General features: G+C 46.6%; 1 protein-coding gene across 1 annotated transcript; it reads left to right on the forward strand.

Moving 5' to 3' along the window:
* Positions 1 to 60: 60 nt before the first annotated feature.
* Positions 61 to 21,023, forward strand: CCDC154 (coiled-coil domain containing 154). Its single transcript, XM_027862693.1, has 16 exons — positions 61 to 236; positions 588 to 777; positions 1,428 to 1,474; positions 2,063 to 2,158; positions 4,622 to 4,745; positions 8,860 to 8,961; positions 9,443 to 9,571; positions 9,855 to 9,979; positions 11,244 to 11,370; positions 12,356 to 12,493; positions 15,782 to 15,901; positions 17,164 to 17,240; positions 18,707 to 18,824; positions 19,419 to 19,505; positions 20,063 to 20,250; positions 20,903 to 21,023. The coding sequence occupies exons 1-16, from the start codon at positions 61 to 63 to the stop codon at positions 21,021 to 21,023; spliced, it is 1,965 nt and encodes a 654-aa protein (XP_027718494.1).
* The last annotated feature ends 1,792 nt before the right edge of the window (positions 21,024 to 22,815 follow it).

Consider the following 22,815-nt stretch of genomic DNA (forward strand, 5'->3'; position numbering starts at 1 on the left):
TCCCTCTTACCACAGGATTGACTGTCAGCACGGAACCAGACCTCAGTCCACATTGCCACTATGAGCAACTCAGTCACTCTAGAGGACCTGGGGCTCCTCTTCAAAGATGGTCTGAAGATCCCAGAAACCCTGATTGTAGAGGAGATCTCTGATGGTTCCCAGTACAGCCCCCAAGTGTCTTCCAATCTGACCCCTGAGCAAGACACTCTGAAACGCTGGAAGCAGCTGGAACAGTGGTAGGTACCTGAAATTTGTCTCATCTCTTAGTGTATGGTTTCTTTTATACCTAGCTCCAGACAGGACAGCTTTGTGAAGCCAAAACCACTTTCCAACTTCCTTGAGGCATCTGAGCCCAGAATCACTCTTTCTCTTTTGGAGGTGGGATTCTGAGTAGTGGTATACTCCTTAAATCATATCCCCCATACTTTTTCTGGGTGGATGTGGGTGACTGTGGTTTTAATGCATATGCTTGCCCTTCCCAGTTAGATCTACCTATGCGTAAATAGGCTTATCATCCTGTCTCCTCCCCTTGCTCCCCTGCCTCTGGGTATATATCTCCATGGCATCTCCATGCCATTGGATTGCAGGGTGGCAGATCTGCAGGCTGAGGTGATCTGCCTTCGAGGGCACAAGGAGCGTTCAGACCAAGCTGTCCTGAGCTTGTTGCGGGAGCTGCTTCAGATCCGAGCCCGGATACAGGTACAAGACTCTGAGTTGGAGCTGATCCGTGATGAGGTGAAGCAGCTTACCCGGATGCCAGAGAAGGAAGCCTGTGAAGTGAGCTTGCTGCCCGCTGTCAACTCCTTTTGAAGATGCTTTCTTTTGGTGTGATCCCTGTGGGCTGGCAAACTGTCCGCAGGCTGCCCTGGGGCCATCTTTTTTGTCTATCTCTTGTTGGTCCTTCCTTTGCCATCACATCCCCAGGATTTTTAGCATTTTGCAGAATATTTTGCTGGGAAGTAAATTCCTTCCCTCTTCTCATTCCTTTGCCTTCCTTTCAGGCCTTCCTAAACAGAACTTAGCCTCCTGGGAATCCTATCTTCCCTTTATACCACTTTGTACCTATCCCCTTACCCTTTCATTCAATAAATGGGACAGCTATGGTGATAAAAATCAAACTTTAGAGTTCAATGGAAGCTTAGCAGTCATTTACTCCAACCCCTTCATTGTACAAATGAGGAAACTCTGGCTCACTGGCAGCATAGTTTCCCCAGGGCCAAATTCCCACTTGTCCAGCCTTGGAGCCCCAGAAAAATAACCCTATCTTACCTGTATGTTGTTCCTACCTCTGGCAATCCTAGCTGTGTGGGCTATAAAGCTCTTGGTCCCAGTATCCAGCTGTCAGTCACCATGGATCATAGCAGAAGGCCTGGGTAAATCCAAAAAAACGAAAACAAAACCCAATGCCCAAATCCTTCTCTTTGTAGCTCTCCAATACTGCAAGTCGGAGCCACATGGAGTCCATGGAGAAAAGGTACACATTCTCCTCATGTCCAGAAATCATTCACTTGTCCATCCCACATAGGCATTGGAGTAGATTTGGGAGCAGCATGATGTTCCCAAACAACTCCAGGACAAGGATTTTGGTACCAAAGAAGGGTGGTGGGGCAGATCCTACTATTCTTGGTTCAGGAGCATTCCCTCCAGCTACCTTCTGACAACAGAGATGCTCCCTTGCAGAAGGTGGCCAGAAGGGACAAGGTACTCCCAAGGTTTCCCCCATCAGCCGGTCCAGTTGGTCTACTCTCTAAGGAAAGTTGTGGCCTGAGTAATGTCACCTACTGACACATCCATCCTGTTGACTTGGGTCTGGGGGGAAGGAGAGATCTTCCAGTCCCAGGTGGTTCAGGGGTTCTCATTGCCCAAGATGAAGGCCTCTGGCTGGTTTCTCTGGAATAGCCAGTGACATTCAAGCTCTTCAAGGAAGGTCTTGGGCCTCTCTGTCCTCGAATGGGTAGGTACCTGGGCAGCTGCCCAATCTCCCTCTCAAACCTGCGCCACCAGACAAGTGGGAAGAGGGAGGTCAGGGCTGCTCAGGAGTAGAGAATAATTTATATCTCAGGTTGGTGGAGGTCCGAGAGTCCCTAGCCCAAATTAGGCGGAAACAGGCTCTCCAGGATACAGAAAAGAAAAACTTTGAGGCAGAACTACACCTCAGGTATGTATGTCTCCATTCTCCTCTTTCTCTCCTCCAGGCCCTTTTCCCTTATCTGATATGTATATTATATATAGGATCTGTCTACCTCATTCCATCATTTTTTATGTATGGCCTTGTAATGAGCATTTCATCTGATGTTGACTTGAACTGTTACATAAATTATTTATTGTTTTATCTTTCAAATTTTACATCATATCTCTCCAGCTAGACCATTAGCTTGCTGAAGCCAAGGACCATGCCTTGTCCATCTTCTGTCTTCTGTTATGTGACTAAGCATGTTGTAGATGATCAGTAAAGACTTGTTGATTACTGAAAGTAGACTTGCTTGAAGGGGAGTAGTATGAGTTAAGGATAGAACAGCAGGGTCATACCAGAATGAGTTTCGTTTAAGTAGTTTTGAAGCACCAACTATATGCAAAGCACTGTGCCAGTTGCCAGGGATTCCAAAATTAATACAATAGAGACCCTGTTGTCAAAGAACCTATGATAGATGATGGAGGGAAGACAAGTACACAGATGACTCTACTAAAAGAGGGTTGGAGATAGGAGAGGAGGAGAGGATTCTGGCAAAGTGCTAGGAGAAATTTGAGGTGGGGATGCTCACTTTTATCTGGGGGTAATGGGATACTGAAGAAGGCTTCAGAGAGGAAATGGCACCCATGTTGGGCCCTGGGAGGGCTTTCAACAGAGGTGAGAAAGAGCCTTCAATCCAGACTCATGTCAGAAGCAAAAGCAAAGAGATGAGAGAGAGCAGGATGAGAAAGTACAGGAGAGAAATGCAGTTTTGTTGGCCACATAGAGCATGTGGCAAACATTAGCATGAGAAAAAGGATAGAAAAACATTCTGAAGCCAGATTGTGAAGTACCTTTTGGGGCAGAATCAGGAGTTCATACTTCTTTTTTGGAAGACAATGGGGAGCCTCTGAAAGCTTTTTAGTAGAGGAATGTCGTGTTCAAAGGGGTGCATTAAGAAGATCTGTCTGAAAACTATGTGAAGAACAGATTGGAGAAAGGCCAAACAGACTGCAAGGAAACAGGTATTACAGTTATCCCTTCTACATTGCAACTTTCCCCATCGTGGTTTTGATATATCTCAGGTTGGCATAAGAAATTAAATGGGAATTTTTGAAGAGTTTTGTGGAAGCCTCAGATGACAAGCAAAGGCCAGCAGAAGACACAGAAAAATTTTAGAAATTCAGAAATGTATTTCATATATATATATATAATTATTATATGATATCAACACAAATTTTATAATAAAGTACTATAAACAACCCATAAAAGAAAAGTAAAAAATTCAGACTTATTTGGTACAAAGGGAAGGCCAAAAAATTTTACACAGATTTTCCAGATCGTGGGGGTGCCACACCCCTAACACTCCGCGCCATACCGGTAATATGGAAGGAATAACTGTATGTAGGGGAGGAGGAGGGCAGTTAACTGGTGCCAAGCCTGAAATCAGGAAGACTCATCTTCCTGAGTTCAAATCTGGCCTCAGACACTTACAAGCTGTCTGGTAAGCACTGGGCAAGTCACTTCACCCTGTTTGCCTCAGTTTCCTCATCTATAAAATGAGCTGGAGAAGGAAATAGTAAACCACTCCAGTATCTTTCCCAAGAAGACCCCAAATGGGGTCATGAAGAGTCAGACACAACTGAAAAACAACTGAACAACAAGGAGAGGAGAAATATGGACCTTCACCAGAGTAGTAGTTCAGTTTAATTAGGATGTGTTGAGTAAGTAAAGGACAGTTGTATAGGAGAAGGCTAGAAAGGTTAATTGGATCCAGACTGAGGAAGGCCATAAGGAAAGCCTCTAGGAAATTTCTGTGCTTGCGGTTGATCTCATCACTGGCTACCAGAGCTTTGCCCTTTCTATAATGAATCTTGATGCTGGCTTATGCCATGGAGACAGGTCCTTCAAATTGCAAGGGAGGGCTGGTTTTCTTTTTTTATCTTTGTATTCAGGATGAATGAGGGCAAGCTTAATGTGATGCCTGCATGGTCTACAACATGGAGGTTTGGATCCATCAAAGTTCTGTCTTTGTCCATCCCAACCTGAGAAACACTCACAGTTTATACATACTAATTAGTATGCTGCCAAAACTCCATCTAGCTTTTGGGTAGAATGGTCCTATTTATGTAGTCAGGCCTCATGTTTAGGGTTACCAAGCCCAATTGGATAAGGCAGTAGGGAAAACATTTTCCTTGAAAAGCTGAAAACTTGTTAAATGATATCAATCCTATGTTTATAATCCCACTTCAGGACTAGTGAGCATTTTCCTCTCAAACAACCCTAAGGTAAGTAGTAAAAATAGTACTGGACCCATTTTACAGAGGAGGGAACAGGTTCAGAGAGTTAAAATACTTCTCTGTCCTTTCAGAGCCAGTAAGTGTCAAGGTCAGGCCTCTGAGATTTCCTGACACAAATGCTCTCTCTATACACCATGCTTGTTGCCCATAGGTTGGACAAATTGAGTGGGGACCTAAAGGAAGAAGCCGAGGGGCGGGAAACAGCCTGCAATGCCCTGCGGCAGAACCAGGAAGAGAATGCCTGCCAAACTAGTCGGGATATTGCTGGGATACAGGTCAGTCAGGAGGACTTCACTTGAGGGCCTAGAGGGCCACATGTGGCCTTGTGGCCACAGGTTCCCCACCCCTGCAGTCAGATCTCAAGTGCCTGTTAAGTAGCTCTGCCTGGATGTTCCACAGACATTGTGAACACAACTTTTCCTGCTTCTGTCCAAGGTACCATTATCCCTTCAGGCACTGAGGTTCATAACCTTGGGGTCGTTCTCTACTGTTCATTCTCTCATTTTCATTTTTCCAATCATTTAATCATTTAATCTCTGCAATATTTCTCCCATCTCTTTCTTCTCTCTTATCTTTGCAGCTAGCACCCAATTTCAGGCCCTAATTACTTCTCACCTGGACTATTGTAATACCCTCCTGATTGATTTCCTTGACTCAAGCCTCTTCCTTCTCCAATCATCCATACAGCTGTCCTATTCCTAAAGCACAAGTCTGATCAGGCCACTCACCTGGATAAGAACTTTCGCTGGTCCCCTATTGCCTCTAAGAAAGAATGAAAATTCAGGGCAGCTAGGTAGATAGAGCACTGGCCCTGGAGTCAGGAGGACCTGAGTTCAAATCCAACCTTAGGTACTTGACACTTACTAGTTGTGTGACCCTAGGCAAGTCACTTAACCCTATTGCCTAGCAAAAAAGAAAGAATAAAAATTCCTTTATTTCGCTTTTAAAGCTTCACAATTTGTCTCCAGCCTATCTTGCCATACTCATTTTGCATTATTCCCCTCACATACTTCAGCCAAATTGGCCAGTTTACCATTTGCTATATCTGACACCTTCTGTGCCTCTGAATCCGTGCTGTGCCCTGTGCGTTCAAGACCCTCTCTCCTCACTCCTGCCTCTTAGAATCTGCAGCTCCCTTCAGAGGTCTGCTCCTACAAGAAGCCTTTCCTAATCCCCTCAGCTGTTAGTTCTCCCCCTCCTCGAAGCTCCTACCCCCCTCCACCCACCTCCTAGGTTTGTTGTGAGGATCAAATGAGAAAATATTTGTAAGTTACGTAACACAGTGCCTGATGCAGAGTAGATGCTTAATAAATGCTTGTTCCAAGGGGCAGCTAGGTGGTACAGTGGATAGAGCACCAGCCCTGGAGTCAGGAGGACCTGAGTTCAAATCCGAGCTCAGACACATAACACTTAGTAGCTGTGTGACTCTGGGTAAGTCACTTAACCCCATTGCCTAGCCAAATAAAATAAATGCTTCTTCCCTTTCCCTCTCCTCCAAAATCACTTTGTTGTTATAGATATAGATACCTGTGTATACACATTTATATATGTATGTATGTGTGTATTCATACGTACTTATCTATGTGCATGTGTCTGCTCAACTGGTGGGAAGCCACGGAACTTCTGGGCCTTGCTGCCCATCCTCCTGGGCTTCTTATATCTCCAGTAATCTCCTATAGGCAGAGACTTTCATTTTGTCTTTGCATCTCGTCTGGTACCTGACACAATGCCTGCTATGTGAGTACTTAAGAAAGGCTCCTTGAATTGAGTTGCATCCCAGGTGCCAAACCAAAGGATTGCCTTCTGGTCTAATCATCAACTTGCCAAATCATTTAAGCTCTCTGTATCTCATTTTCCCCACCTGTGAAATGGGAATGGTTTTACTGAAGAAGTCTGATGTGGAAAAAGTAAAGGATCTCAACTTGCTCTAGATTTGGGAGAGTTGTTCCTGTTTGGTGTTCTTTATTGAGGACCTTGGTCAATGGGCACCAACCTGGTCTGCTTGACCTTCCCCGAGAGGGAAGTGTAATAAAGGGCATAGAGGTGGATTTTTGCAATACGGCCTCTTCAGTTCTGCAAATAGTGACCCTGGACTTCAGGGATCGTCACCATACACAGGGCTTGTCTGAAGAACTATGCAACGGGGTGAGCTTTCAGCTGCCCCCTGATAATGCTAAAAGACACAGCTCTTGTTTGCCGATAGTTCAGCTGCCAAGTATCATTGGTGTTCCTTTCTCATTGCCCTTTGAGAAGTCAGGATCACGGCTGCACCATGGCATGTGAAGCTCAGGGAATGGGCAGTGAAACCTAACAACTCTGTCCGTGTTGGATATTGGGAAAAACTGCTGGACCACTCCTTTTTTTTTATTATTAATTAATTTATTTTGAACTATCAACCATCACTTCCATAAGCTTTTGAGTTTTAAATTTTTCTCTCCCTCCCCACCTCCCTCCCCAAGGCGGTATGCAATGTGATATAGGCTATACATATACATTCCTATTAAACAAATTTTCACATTGGTGATGTGGTAAGAATTAGAACCAATAGGAGTAACCACCAGAGAGAGGAAACAAAACACAACAGAAGAAAAAAAATAGCAAATAGTATGCTTCGATCTGTATTCAAACTCTATAGTTCTTTCTTCTTTGTGAATAGCATTTTCCATCACGGGGCCTTTGGAGATGTCTTAGATCCTTGTATTGCTGAGAAGGTTTAAGTCTATCAATATTCATCGCACAAGGGCCACTCACTTTCTAAAGAGGCCAGTCCTGGGCCCAGACCTGAGGTTTTCTTAAAAAACTGTTCTGGTTTTGGACTTTGTGGTTCTTCTTGTTTAGTTGTTTTTCAGTCATGTCTGACTCTGTGACCCTTTTGGGGATTTTCTTGGCAGAGATAGTGGAGTGGTTGGCCATTTCCTTCTCCAGTTTATTTTACGATGAGGAAACTGAGGCAAACAGGGTTAAGTGACTTGCCCAGGGTCACACAGCTAGTTAGTCTCTGAGGTCCGATTTGAACTCAGGAAGATGAGTCTTCCTGACCCCAGGTCCAGCATGACTTTGGACTTGGTACACAGCATTCCTAGTGTGTGCCACTGTCCCCTTGCCTCTAGGCAGGGAAGGCTAGCATTATGTCCAGGCACTGGTTAGAGAAGTAGAGGAAAGATGGATGCAGCAGTCAGGCTCAGCAAAGTAGGGAATAGGCATTGTCCCTTCCCTTTACCTACCGCATATCAAACGGTGGCATCAGCTCCCCTTTCCCTCCTGATCCTGCCCCTGCTGCATTTTGCTTTTTTATGGTGAGTAGCATACAGCTGGCGCATATTGATCTGAGGAGGAAAGAGAGCTCCGAACTTAGGAGTCAGGTGGTCTACATTTCAGTTCTAATACTGAGTTGCTGTGGTTTTGGGCTGAATCTCTACTGTGAAAAGGTCAATTGATCTTTAAGGTCATCATTTCTAGCGTTTATATCCTCAGATCTCAGGTCTCACTGATTGATGCCAAGGGACTTCGTACTCAAGCTTTTGGGACCCTTTCCCCTCCCTGCCACCTGCCAGCTCCCGGTTGAGTTCTTATCTTAGTTTCTGTACTATGACTGGAAGGATGGAGAAGCAGCCTGGACTCCTAGCACGTCCTAGGCTGTTGTGCAGGTGAGGTGCTTGTCCCCTGGAAGCCATCAGGGTTATGGTGCAACAGAGCAGGCAGGGTTTGGGCTGTGGGAGTCGACCAGCCTGTTAGTGTGATAGGCAGCCAACATTAGCAGTGCTTCAGTCTCTCCTGGTAGTGCCTTTCCACCCCTCCCTCTTAATCTTGGTTATAATTAGCTTGCTCTGAATTTGTTTTGTGTTTCATGGATCATCCCTGAATTCTAAGTTATTATTATTGTGGTATGCTAGTGTCGGTCATCCTCCTCAGAGGACCAAAATCTGGAAGGAACCTGGAGATGGGCGTCTCTCTCCCCTCATTTTACAGTTGCTTTTTCTCACCTCTTCTCCAAGGCCAGGTTTGGTTATTATAAATAATAAGTGACACCCAGAGAAGGGAAATGATTTGCCCAAGATTACAGAGGGGCAGATTTGGGATTAAAACCCAGGTCTTCTGATTTCACTGTATTTCTTCTTGAGTTTATACTTTGGGTACGTACTCCATGGACACAGGATACTGTTTTTTTTGTTTTTTTTTTAATGCCTCTTAGCGAGCTAAGAGTCCTGGTCGGTCCTCTTTGAGTAGAATGGTATTGCCCCCTCTTGGTGCCTACTAAGATCCCTCCCACCTCTTGATCCTGTGCTCTTCCAGCCCAAGGGTTCTGACATCCCAGAAGGAGGTGGCCACTGATGCACCTGCACTTCCTGCTCTCCTAGGGTTGGCACTCATGGCAGCATTTCCCCATAGGCTCAGGCATTTCAGCTTGGAGAGGAGATGAGTCTCAAATTCCTGAAAAGAGAAGCCAAGCTTTGTGGCCACCTTCAGAAAAACTTTGTGGCCATTGAAAAGGTGGGTGGGAGCTGCTCCCAGCCTGCTGGGTTCCCCTGGGGACTGGTAGTCTCATCAGAAGGCATTCCCAAGCAGCAGCCCGGAGCAGCTTCTAGGCTTCCCTGCTCCTTCCCTGACCCACGTCTCTGTCCCTTTGTGTGATTTGGAAACAGGAGTGCTACCAGCTACCCACCCAAATCCCTCACCTATAGCAGTCTGGCCACCCTGGAGCCAGGAAGATTGGGCTCAAGGAGGTGGTGTTGGAGGGATTCCTCTGTATATGGTATTAGAAGCAGTGAGACGGCCCCCTCAGCCTGGATAGACTGGCAATTGAGAAGCAGTAGAGACAGGACTGGGTAGGTAGTGAAACCACTGACCTGAAGGCTTTCCCCTGGGGAAGAAAGAGCCATGGGAGATGTCCAGGGATGAAGGCAGCCTTTTAGTGACACAAGAGTCCTCAGGCTCCTCATAGAGTGAGAGGGATGGTAATGTCTCGCTGCAGAAAATGAAAGTTTCTGAGAACACAAGGCTCAAATCTGAGAAGAACCTCTGGGAAGAACTGGACGTCAAATGGCAGAAAATCCAGGTGCTGAATGAAGACCATTTCCGAAGCCTGAAGCACCAGCAAGAGGTTTGTTATGTGTACCTGATACTCAGGGCAGAGCCCGAGAGGCCACGTCCCCAGGTCACGTCTGGGTCTGGCCCAGTGCCCCAGTCCAGATAGAGCCAGCATATCCCTAAATTCCCACGTCCTCTGGGGAGGAAGGTAGTCATGCCCTAAGCATCTAGGCAGGCCTGGGAGATGGGAGCTTTAGCAGAGGCCTCCACAGCAGCCAGATTAGTGAGGTTGCCAGGGACCTAGGCCAAAGTACTGGGCCTTCGCCTCCACTCTGAGCTCCCTCCAATGAACACAGCAGGAAGAGTCTCGTCTCTTAAACCAGTGTCGAGCCCTGGACCAGGCTGTCATCCAGCTGACTGATTTTGTGAGAGAGAACCAGACGTCACTCAATTCGATCCTTCAGGCAGAGCAGAAGAATAGGTGGGTGTGGGCTGGAGTTCAGAGCTCTTTTTGTGGAAGGAGTGAATGAATACCTAGCAACCTCATCCCTATGAGGGGAGGCGAGCTGGCCTTGGCCAGAATGTGGGTGCACAAAGGGCTAGAGCTCTAAGACATCTTTTCAGATCTTTCTATCTTTTCATTCCAAGCACTCTCCTCCCCCCAACCCACCCGCCCAGGGCAGCAGCCCTTCTGACCTAAGTGTTAAAAGTATCAAGAAGCTAGATGACTGATTCTTCCTTCATTCTGTCACTGGAACCAGCACTTTGGCTTGGGGACTCTAGGTTGCTGACAGTTCCTTCCACTTCTAGTCTTGGCCTCCTCTTGTTTGTTTTCTAGGAGAGTTTACTCAGAAGTCACTAGAAAGGTGCCGGAGAAATGGTAGAGGCCATGTGGTTTAGTGGATAGAATCCAGGATTTGGACTCAGGAAGAACTGGGTTCACATTCTTCCTCAGATATATATTAGCTGTATGACCCTGGGCAAATCATTTAAACTCTCTGTGCTTCAGTTTCCTCATCTGTAAAATGAAGAGGTTGGACTCAATGGTCTGTAAGGCCCTCAAGTCTTTGATTTAAGTCTTTACATCTTACAGCTTTACATTTTTGATCCCACGAATTAATAAAAATCTGAGTGATAGTGACAACCCTGGGAGGCAGTGTGGGATAATGGAAAGAACATATAACTTGGGATCTGACTCAGTTACTTGAACAAACCACACAACCTCTCCAGGCTTCAGTTTTTCCCCCTGCAAAATGAGGAAATTGAGCTAGATGATCTCAGGGTCTTGGCCCCCATCCTGAGCTCCCTCCAGTGGACACAGTAGGAAGAGTCTGCTGTGTGGTTTAGGGGGAGTATACATAGCAACCCAAAGAACAGTATCCCTTGCTAGCTTGGGGGCATCAATTAAGACTAAAGGCCTTGGGTGGAAGGCAGGAAGAAAGGTGCACAAGACAGTTTACCATTCGCACAAAGATATTTCATCATCTGCAGGCCTTTACAGCTTTCAATCTTTGATCCCATGAATAAACATCTGAATGATGGTGACAGCCTCAGGAGGCAGTGTGGTACAATGGGTTCCAGAGCCCTTCTGGCTCTGAATCTATGATCCTATGATAAATCTGAGTCAGCGGTCAGGCCCAGGACTCTGGCGCTCTCCTGGGGGACACTACTAGCCACAGAGCTTCCTCTTGGGCACCATTTCCAAGGGCATTCAGATTTCCCTGTCACTGTGGTGTTGTCCTCAGAGAAGCCCAGGAGCAGTACGAGAAGGAGAATATGGAGAAGTTCACCTCCCAGCTGCAGAATGACATCTTAGCTGTCAGGGATTCTTTTGACAATGCAAACCGGGAAGCTCGAAGGGAACTGGAAAAGGTGGGTGTGGGTGTGGGGTAGGGGGAGGGAGGGAGAGAGGGAGGGAGGAAAAGAGAGAGACAAGACAGAGACAGAGATAGAGAGAGCTCCACAAACAAGGCTCTCTTGATCTTCTCTCCTCTCTCTCACCCAATTACAGTAATCTTAGAACTTTGGCTTTCCTTCCTGGTCAGAGGCTGGTAGAGGAGGAGGAGAAGAGGGCTGAGTTTGGGTCCTGCCTCTACCATTTACTAGCTGTGGAACTTTGGGCCAAACATTGAATCTTCCCAGGCCTCAGTTTCCTTTTCTGTAAAAAGAGGGGATTGAACTTGATCTAAAATCTCTTCCAGTCCTAAATCCATGATCCTATTTTCTCCAGAGCTCAGGCAAGATTCTATCAGAGAGCACACCAACTGAACTTTGAGGTACAAAGCTTTACCCAGGAAGCTGTAGGAGACAACATAATACAGTGGAAAGAGCAAGGACCTAGGTTCAGATCCTGCCTCTGACCCTTAATCCATGTGTGACCTTGAGTAAATCCTTTCAGCTCCCTGGGCTTCAGCTTCTTCAACTGTAAAATGAGGGTGTTAGACTAAATGCCTTCTCAGGGATACTTGGCAGTTCTGGATCCCAGAGCTTTTGTCAAGATCTCGAACAGACCTGTACGACATACAGCCCATGGCTGCTTGCAGCCCACCGAAGGATTTCAGACGGCCCACGAAAAACGTAGGGTTGCCACTGTGCACTCTTTCCTGTTTGTCGTGTCATGGTAATCAACTATCATCAGTCTGCCTCTAGTCTAACCTATTTGCAGCCCAAAGAAGTTTAGTCTGTTTTAATTTTGGCTCCTGCCTACTGCCAAGTTGTGCAGTGTCTGCTCCAGAACCTCTCCCACCTTCCCTTCTCTTTTCTCTCAGCCCATGTGACTTTCCCCATCACTATGTAACTGGTTGTCTTCAGAAAAATTACTTTGCTGGGTACTCAGTCATGTCAAATGCCATTCCAGATCCAAGAAAAGAGTCAAGTCTTAGAGGAGTCCATTGGCCAGTTGGTCAGGGAGGTCAGAGACCTGAGTGACCACTTTGTAGCTTTGAGCTGGAAGTTTGACCTTCAGGAACAGACCTTGAACCTGAAAATGTCTGAGGTAAGTGTCTGCTGAGGGACTTGGGGGTCTAGAGGGATGCCCCTATGGATGATAAGATACCTTTGCACGAATGGAAAATTATCTCATGCAGATAACCCCGCTACCTCCCCCCTGCCATGCCCTGCCCTGCCGCTGCGAGGTCTCTAGTCTTAATTTATGCCTCTAAGGCAGCCAAGTTAGCAGGGGACACTATTCTTTGGGTTGCTGGGTATATTCCCCCTAAATGAGGACTGCTCGCTACAGAAATTTGAACAAGGGCTCCTTCCTTGAGTTCTAGGAATTTTAAAATAAGCAGACTTGATCAGTTTCTCCTACCCATTTCAATTCCTACATTTAGTGGCAAACACCTTCTCCAAATGGTCAATTGCGTGATAAATCAGCGTTCACAGTAGGGAGGGAAAAAGGAAAAAAAAAAAAACCTTACCTTCAAGAACTGTATGTCCAAACGAGACATATTAAAGGATATTCTCCATAGCCAGATGGAAATGGGAAGGAGTCTATGGTATCTCATCTGCATATATGTTGAGGTGGTAAGGTGGCAGCACCCCCACAGATGCTTTCCAACTTTCTAATTTTGTGCAGGGAGAGACCCTTTTCTGAAGTGTCTTAGGAATGCTACCTCACTTTTCTAGGGCTCTGGGGTATTGACTGGTGGGAAAAAAACAGCAATATCAGCTATCTCTATTTCCAGTTTTAGACTTTTGAGACCTTTGTACTTTTTAATTGACTGATGGCGTGAAAGAGTCTGAAAGGGAAGCAGGGAAAGAGACTGATCGATCCCATGACTGACTGTGGGTTGTTCCTGGCCTTGGCTGAACTCTGAGAAATTCTCCTCTACATAGTTGGTTGTGAACTTATGTGTCTGTTCGTGGCCCAGGTTTCTGATTTCATTCTTAACTCTTCTGAACCAATCTCCCAATTCTAAAGCATGATATAGGTACAGTGCACAGGTTATATTTACTCATGGTCTTTTGTTCATATATTTGCATATATTGAGTTGTCTTACACCTATGAGACAAGCCAGTAGGCAGCAGCCCTGAGCCAGAACAGGCTCTAACACAACCTCCTCTTGCTTATGGACAGTGCCCAGCACTTGTGATGGCAGTTCTTTGCTTGTCCAAGCTACCGACCCTATCAGTGCCAGCTGCTCTTCCACTGTGTAGTATATTTTGTGTGACTGGGATCTCTGGTGATCCCATGATGGTCAGAGACCCCCAAAGTCATGTTTCCTCTCCTTGGGACTGTTATTTAGCACCTCCTACATGTAAGGCCCTGCTCAGAATACAAAGACATAATAAAATGCCTTTGAGCTTACAATGTAAGCTGCAGGTGTGAGGTGCACACCTGTAGTCCCCATTACTGGGAAGGCTGAGGCCTTGAGTTGAAAATTCAGGAGTTCTGAGCTACCATAGGGATAAACCCACCAGATGTCTCCACTAACTCTAGCACCAAGTGGTGAGCTGCCTAAGGAGTTACAAACCAGCCCAGGTTAGGAAAAAATAGTAGGCCAAAGCTTCTGTGCTTAGCTCACCCGTGAAGATAGGTGTATGAATAACCACTGTATTTCTACTCTGGATAAGATAAAGAGACCCATCTTTAAAAAAACAAAAAACAAAGAAAGACAAACCAGCAAAAACCACAAAACAATTGTGATAAGGGTAAAATTTAAGCATGTATCAAAGTTAAGTATGATGGTGGCAGTCATGACAATGGTGAGAGATTGGGGAAGGATCTTTTGCATAGGGAGAGGCTTCATGATAGAGATAGCAACTAAGTTGGGCTTTGAAAGAAGGGAAATACTTCAACATGCTGAAATATGAGTGTGGAGGAGAGACCATTTCAGGGATGGAGATGGCACGTGAACAGGAGAAGAGAGGATGAGATTGGGAACTGTAAAAAGTCCAACTGACTGGAATATAAAGTGCAAAAGGGTATACAACAGTGTTGGAGAGAAGCAACTGCTAGCATCTCAGAGGAAAGTCAGGAATGTGGTTTCCTCTAAGGAAAGCCTAGTTTCAGATAGTGGGAGGAGGTGAATTGCCCTAGTAGGAGGAAGAGATGAGGAAAGAGGGAAGTTTATTTATAATAGAATGGGAATTCTGAAGAGCAATGGAAACTGATATCACATTTGCCGTTTTTTGCTTATGTGTCTTATCTCACGTGTAGACTGTAGGGTCTGTGAAGGCAGGGGCCACAGCCTTGTCATTTCTGTGTCCCCCCATCCCCCTGCAACATATATTGCAGAACCCTGCACACAGAAGATATTTTTTAAAATGTGCTTGATTCAGTAGAACTTATAAGAAGCTGAAGGGTGACAGGGGGTTAAACCTGTCGGATGGTCCAGTATTACCTGCCTGTCTGCTCCAAAATAAAACTCTCCCCAACACCATATTGCCCTGATGATAAGGGCTAGACCCCCAAATGAGGCACAGTACCTCCAGGATTCCACATTCACTCTGCGACCATGTTTGGTCAAGATGTCCAGGGTCAGACAAATCCATGTCCAAAACCAGTCTCAACATCTATTAAGTGCCAACTGTGTGAGGAGCATTGTGGCAGTCTCTGGAAGAGATCCTTATCTAAGATATTTATCTCACTTATCTAAATTTTAGATAAAATGTGGTTCCTGACCCCAGGGCTAAGATGCCAACCCAGAGACTATATGTGATTCAGCAATGATGAATGCATGAAGAGGTTCCAGACAAAAGGCTATGTGAGGTTTTGAGGGCAAAGTTGTTACTGATCTAGAAAATGAGGGAAAGCTTCTTGGAGGAGTACTGGGGTCAGACTAGGGTTTTCTGGCGGGCATTTCTGTCTGTCCCTGCCTTGGGTTTCCCTTATGGGTATATGGGTATATCCTGACCCATTGGCACAAATGCCCTGATCCTTCCCTTTAAATCTCTGGTTCTTCCAGGCTGGACTTGGATCAGCTGTTCAGAGCAAAAAGTAGAGAAAGGATAGTAGAAGGTCAGGGTCAGGAACCACTAGGCCCTCTTTGCATAATTCCTGCTGTTTTTCTTCACTGGAGTCTCTAGTCATGGCCGATGAATAGCCATTGGCCCAACGGCTCAAGCTTACCTTATAGGGATTAAAAAAAAACAACCAAACAAACAAATCCTAAATAGCAGGGGCACCTTCCTGACCCCTGAACCTGAGCCCATCTTCTGGGGCCCATCTATCACTCCTTCCTTCCTCTGACACAAAAACCAGTTCTTCACATCTCCAGAACCCTGACCGTCACCCAAGGAATGTGTGTGTGTGTGTGTGTGTGTGGGTGGTGTGTTTCAGGCCAAGAAGGAGTGGTCAGAAGAGGAGAAGAAAGCACTAGAGAAATTCATTCAGTGGCAGAATGAGACAATAGTGCACCTGAAAGAACTGCAAGAGAAAGTGGAAAGCTTCCTCACACAGGTTGGTGCTGGGACACGGAGGGAGTCTCTTCCAATCATTCCCTCACCCTTGGAGTGGCTCTGAGCCTAGGCTTCAAGGAAAGCCAGCTTGTGGAGATAAAGGGGTTGGAGCCTTCTCTGCCATTTCCCCCTTTCTCTCTGAGCCCCCCCACCCCTGCCCCTGGCCATTGTTGTCTTTCTTGCTACTTTTGCACTTTTGTCTCCCTCTCTCCTCCATCTTTATCTCACCGTCACCCATCTCTCTCCCCTGTCTTCACTCCTCTTTCTCATCTCCCTCCGCTGCTTTCTCTCATGTCCCCCCTTTCACTCCTTTCTCCACTCTTTTTTGCCTCTCTTCCTCCTTGCCTACTAGAAAGTACTGGATTTGGAGTCAGAAGACTGGAGTTGAAATAAATCCTGGCCCTGCAATTTATTGCCTGTGTGACCCTGAGTAGTTTTCCACTTTCTGGTCCTCAGTTTTTTCATCTCTTAACAGGAAGGGGAGGGGGATTGGACCAGATGACCCCTGTCTCTAAATCTAATGGATTCACAATCCCATCGCTCCCTCCCACATTTCTCTCTCTTCCTTTCCTCTTCCGGTGATTTCCAAGAGCATCTATGACTGTGAATGGCTCTAGGTGCTGACTGGGGTGGGGTGGGGTGTCATATCCCTTAGTGACCACCATCGTGAGTTGGTGGTCAATATTACTCTCAGTATTACTCAGGATGCCACACCTTATCCCAACACCTGTGGGATCTGGGGTCAAATTGCCCTAATGAGCCTACAGTTGCATACTCTTGGCACACCTACAGTTGGACAGTGTCCTCTGGCTTTCTGCCGTTGAGATATACTTCCCTCAACTGTTTTTGCCCCATTGAAAAAATTCGAGGACCTGAGTTCAAATGTGACCTCAGACACTTGACACTTACTAGCTGTGTGACCCTGGGCAAGTCACTTAACCCCGATTGCCTCGCCAAAAAATAAAAATTCCTAGTTTTGGCTCTACGAAATACTTACATCTTGTAGGTAGACACTTTCATTGGTAGTGGAAGCAGCAAGGACTAGAGAGAAACATTGGGAAGAGAACAGAGTCAAGAGACAGTGGGCGAGCTAAGTGACCATGTTAAGACCTGGTAATTCTAAGAAGTGATGTAAAAATAGCTGGGGTCCCCCTGAGCTCAGAACTTTGGTATCTCCAGCTAGAAGTGGAGCTAATTCCTCCTTTCAGAGCAGGCTGTGACTGTGGGCCCACTCCGGCTGGGTCTCTTCCTATTGTGTTTCAGATAGGAGAAGTGAATGACAGGTGCCTCCTCCATAGAAGTGACTCTGATCAGAAAATAATCACTGAGAGTAGAGCCCGGTAAGGATGCTTCCAGATCCCTGCCCAGGACTCAGGGAAGCCCCTGGGCTGTGTAGCCCCACAGTTCTTTAGTGGGAGAAAAGAGGTACTCCTCCTGCTCCGTTGGGTTCTGGGTTGCTGTTAGATTTCACCCATAAGCCCATGACCCTGTACTTGCCGGTGCCTCTGAATTACCCCTCTAGCTTGTTTGGAATCCAAATCCTGGCCCCTAGGGTGCTCTCCATGACCCCCACTCAGCCTTGGTCACCTGGCAACTTAATGAGCATGTTTACTGGCCATTGCCGATGATAGGAGCTGGTGTCAGGTCCAAGCCAGCTTCCTATTCAAGCTTGGCTGGTGACCCCTCGCCTCCTGGACCTCTCCCCATTGTACAAAGAGGGCTAAATCATACTTTCCTAGCTTATCCAATGTTGATTTCAGAGGGGAGAGAATTAGAAGATCTCTGCTTTTTTTTTTTTTTTGTACTTTCTCCCCAATCCATTGCTCTGTCCAGACTAATTGAGGATCTGAGAAATGCTGACCTGGAAAAGATGAGTCCCCTACGTCAGTACAGGACTGTTTCCTCTCTCCAGCCAACCATACCTGTTCTCCATCAAAGGTCTCCAGTGGGAGGCCCTGGAAGGGGAACTGCCTCAGTTTTCAGTAACTAGAGGCGTGCTCTAGGTCGCTTTTATCTTTACCCACTAATGGTTATTTGTTTTTTGGGGTCGTGGTAGTGAACAAATGACTACCCCATTTCCACTGTCCTCTCCAAGGCTGGTATATAGAGTTAACTTGAGTTCTAAGATCCAGAGGCCACCATGAAAATTCTCTGTATTCATCCAGTACTTTGTATCTTTCTAAGGACTTATCTCCTACAGCTCTGAAAGGTAGGCAGGGTGGGGATTATCATCCCTGTTGAGGAAACTGAGCCCCAAAGATTTGAAACATCCTGTCTAAGGTTGCATGGTAAGTCACCAATAGACGAAGGACTCCTGACTTCCACCACTATTCCCTGCTTGCTAGAGGACACTGGAGTCTTCAGAGCCTCTGTGAGAGGTTCACTTGTGACCCTTGAGGATCTCACTTTTTACAAAGAGCTCACCCCATCACTACCACTCACATCAAAATGGAGTTTGTCAGATTGTAGAGGCTTTTAGAACCTAGTGCTAATGAGGTAACAGTAAGAACGTAGAGCGAGGCCCTCTCAAAGGCCAATTCGACCGCATGCCTGTGTTTTGGGTTCTGCCTCCAGGACCTGGAACAAAGGCTGCCCCAGCCCTGGCTTTCTTCCTGGTCTCTCTCCCTTGGGCCTGGTTTCCCCCTCCAGCCAAGGAGCTGCTCCCTTCATCCCAGCCCCACTAACATGGAGCAGGAGCAGCTCCCTCCAGAGGGGAGGTGTAGGGTGTGCATGCACATGGCTTGGCCTGTCTGGGCTGGGCCTGTCTCTGCACTTGATCAGCTGACCTTTACTTCTTTGTCCCCAGGGAACATGAGATGGGGATGGTGAAGCAGGAGTTGGCAGTAGTGCTGTCTGCCTTGCAGCTGCTCAAGGAGGACAATCCTAGCAGGAAGATAGCTGAGATACAGGGCAAGCTGGTCACGGTACATGACAGGGCTTCCTTTAAAGGGCCCAGCATTCTTGGTGCTGGCCATCAGCAAGCTCCTTTGCCTGCATTCACTCAGGCCCTCAACATCAGACCTTCAGCAGCCAAGGGAGGGCTGCAGAACAAAGAATCCTAATCTGTTGAGGAGACATGTTCAGGAGGGGTGGTCTGGTGGCCACACACACACACACACACACACACACACACACACACACTTAACCCTGTGGGAAGAGTGGACGGATGGCAAGAGTCTGGATGGTGGTGGTGGTGGGGGAATGGATCGTGAAATGAGAGACCCATTTATCTCCATACTGATTATACATTCTTGAGACCCCTGAGCCAGCCTGAGCAGCTTGGGTTTGGTCTTAGCCCCTTCCCCCCAACCTTCCCAAGTAGGGAGGAAATCTAGGTGTGGGGGGGAGGGGCTGGGGTTTCCCACTTAGTATTTTTGCTTTCATTTTGCAGAAGTATAGGAAGAGGAAGAAGCTTACTCAGAGTTCCCCTATGAGACTGGGGGTTTACCCTGTTTAGAGCTGTGGTTTAGGGTAGGTTTAGAGTTTTTCATATATTTGCTCAGGTGGCTGTTTTCCAGTTTCAGAATCAGATAATGAAGATGGAGAACAACATACAAGACAACAAAACCATACAGAACCTGAAATTTAACACTGAAACCAAACTGGTAACTGGAGCCTCCCTCATCAGAACCCAGTTTGTCTGAGATTCAACTTTTAATGCCCCAGGGAGATAAGAGAAAGGCTGCTCCCTGGTCTTAGAGACCAAATGGGAGCTAAAGTGTCCTGCCCCAGGCCGGGGATTTCTCGTGTGGTCCTCCTGCCAGTGTTCCCTGAGGACAAAGAACAAACAGGAGCCCCCAGTCCCCCTCCTTTCCTCCACCCCCGGGGTGGTCAGATGTGGGGTGATCAGGAACCAGGTTACCTAGCCTCCACTTTCCCAGTCCCACTGGCCCCAGAGTGCACATTTGCCTTGTCTGTCAGAATCTCACCTTAGCCATCTTGACTAAGAAGAATGTCTTCCTATGATAAGACTGATTGGAGCAGTTTACTCAGGGGAAGATAAATGACTGTTTGTTTAGTTTTCTTCCTAATCTTGGCCACTTTTTGTTTGTTTCCTGGCATTCCTTTAATTAATCTGTCAACCACCCCTTCTTTCTCCCTAGTCAGGGTGGCCCTATCAGCTTCCTAATCTGTTAATATCTCTCTCTGCTGCTGCCATCAGAGGGTAGAGGAGATCGCTCACCTCCGGGAAAATGTGATGAAGCTATGGAGTGAGGAAGGACCCTGGACCCTGACGCTTGGTAGCAAAAAAATGCTCATGTCCCTTGTGAGACAACGATTTTTTATCAAGGATGTGGGCCCTGACGAGGTCACCCAGATAAACAGATGGGGCATTTATCAGGCAGTGAGGTAGGGAGGAGAACTATGCTGTTATATTAAGCTAAGACACCTACCTATCTTTGGATTTGGGACTCCTGGGCCCTTATCTGTCCAAGCGCACCAAGAGGCCTCCGGACAAGGAAGGAATCTGTCCTGGGGCAAATCCTGTGAGAACCTCTTTTAATTCTGAGGGGGGAGGAAACTGCCAGAGCCAAGTATTTATTATTCACTTACTATGCACCCAGTTTTTCAGTGGCCACTGGGGAAGCAAACAAAGAAAAAATAAGTAGTCCCTGCCCTCAAGGAGTTTACCTTGTGATAAGCGGAGACAAAAAGTATGGTCTAAACTCTGGGTACAGTGTGCTCTGAATATCAGAAACATCTTGGGAACTGGAAAAGGGAGAAAATACAAAAGGCCAGGAAGCTGAATTAAGTTGTCCTTTTCTGGGAGGGAAAGAGCACAGACAAATAAATGCTCTGATCTGAGGGGAGTGGTGTGCTAGCTTTGATATGATTCAAAGATCAAAAGTTGCCACTTGCCCTCCTGGAGCCCTCTTTCTAAAGAGGCTGCCTCAGTGGACTGTGTACTGGGGCTAGAGGACCAGCTGACACCAGAAGCTGCAAAGTGGTAAGGACTGAATAAGTCAGAAGGGATGCAATCTGTCTGTGTTTCTGTTGCCAGGTGGCTGAAATGGAAAGCAGTTTTACTCAAGCTTTTAGTTAAGGGAAGGCCAAGAAAAGTCTATCATCTCAGGGGTCCTAGTGGAGAAGCCTACAGATCTGGAGCCTATTCATTGGCCTGACTTCCCTCTCTTCCCAGAAATAAAATGCTGTCCCTTATGTGAAATTAACTGTTGTTGTTCAGTTGTATCCGACCCCATTTGAGGTTCTCTTGGCAAAGGAATGGTTTACCTTTTTCTTCTCCAGCTCATTTTACAGATGAGGAGACTGAGGCAAACCTGGTTAAGTAACTTGTGTAAGGTCACAAAGCCAGTAAGTGTCTGAGGCTAGATTTCAACTCAGGGCTTCCTGACTCCAGGCTCAGTGCTCTATTCTCTGTGGCACCTAGTTACCACAGAATTGACTAGGAATCTTATTTATTTGGGGAAGTGGATAATTCAATAGTGATCAAGATATTTGGGCCAACTACTATGCCCTGGGGTTTTAATGGGAATGCTCATCTTTCCATTTTGTGCAGGTAGGGAGATAGGTGGTCAACATCTACCTATTAAAGTAGATTTTTAATTAAAACTAAAATGTAATTTAAAAAGAATGAACAGCTAGTTCTGGAGGACACTAAGCTCCCACTCAGTCAATGGTTCAGGAGAATTAACAATAGCTTAATGACATCAATCAGCTTTTTGTCTTTTCTGAAGAGAGATTGATTCCTTCTGGCAGGGAAAGTCATGCCTTGAAGACTTAGAGTAGAGAGGTCTGAGGTGGTGGAAAAACAAAGATAAACAGAATTTCCAGGATGAGGGGGAAGTATTACTGAGGTCATGAGAAATTGGAGACACTCAGATCCTAGAGTCCTCTACTGAGTGAAGCAGGATTCTGTTGGACCAGTGAGGTCACAGGACAGCAGCTTGCCCCTCCTCACCCATGGGAAAGGTTCTCCTTAGTAGAGAACCCTTAGTAAAGCCCAGATTCCATCTTTGCTACTACTTGAAGACCCCAGGGAAGAAGGGGCTTCACATTCCTCACTCTCAGCCCAGGGATCTGATGACACAGTCTGTCTGATTGACTAAGCCAAGGTCAAGTCCAAGATCTTTCTAAGAAACAGCTCTATTGTAGGCTACTGGAAACTTGACACACAGGTTTCTGGTTCTCCCCCCACCCCCACCCCCAGGCACAGAATTCTGTAGAAACCAGGTACTATTTGTATTAACTAGGGTTCCAAGAAACAAGCAGGACCCAGACCTAGGGTTATCCTATTTAGCCTTTGGAGGTAGGAATGGGGAGGATCATGGGAAGCTGGACCCTAGTCATCACTTCTTACCCCACGGACTTCCCATCTGCCTCTCTGGGGACCAGAATGACTATAACTTAAGACACCCAAATCCCCATAACTTTTGCCTCTGGATAAGGTGGGTCACTGAGAGCTCCCTTCATGGGTAAGCCAGGTTGATGCAGAAGCAGCTAAATCCAACCAATAGGGCTGAGAGTTGTACAGTTTAGGATTCTTTAGGACCCTTTTCTTCTTTCATAACCCTGCCAGTGGCTCAGGGGTCACTGTCATGGCTCTGCTCCTACCTCTCAGGCAGGAGGGTTGCCAGAAGTCCTGCCTCTTTAGGGCCTCTGGAAAAAATTCCCTAAAGGCTGGGTACAAGGCATGAAATCTGCTCAGCTGAAAGTTCCAGGGACCCCAGAGAGCCCCTGTATTCCCAGTATTCTGCAAGATGCCCTTTAAACCCTGCCAAGAACACAGGGGAGGAGATTCTCTGGCTGTTATCTCATGAGTAAATAGACAATGTTTGTTCATTTGCTCAACACATCACCCTTTTCTTCCTGCCTCCCTGGAGAGCACTTGCAGTTCATCCAAAAAGGTTTGCTTTCTGTCAGCCTGGTCCAGCGCCACCTCTGCTTTGCTGCTTG

This window comes from Vombatus ursinus, unplaced genomic scaffold, assembly GCF_900497805.2.
Source record: "Vombatus ursinus unplaced genomic scaffold, bare-nosed wombat genome assembly UNPS02014770.1, whole genome shotgun sequence".
In the NCBI taxonomy this organism is placed as follows: Eukaryota; Metazoa; Chordata; class Mammalia; order Diprotodontia; family Vombatidae; genus Vombatus; species Vombatus ursinus.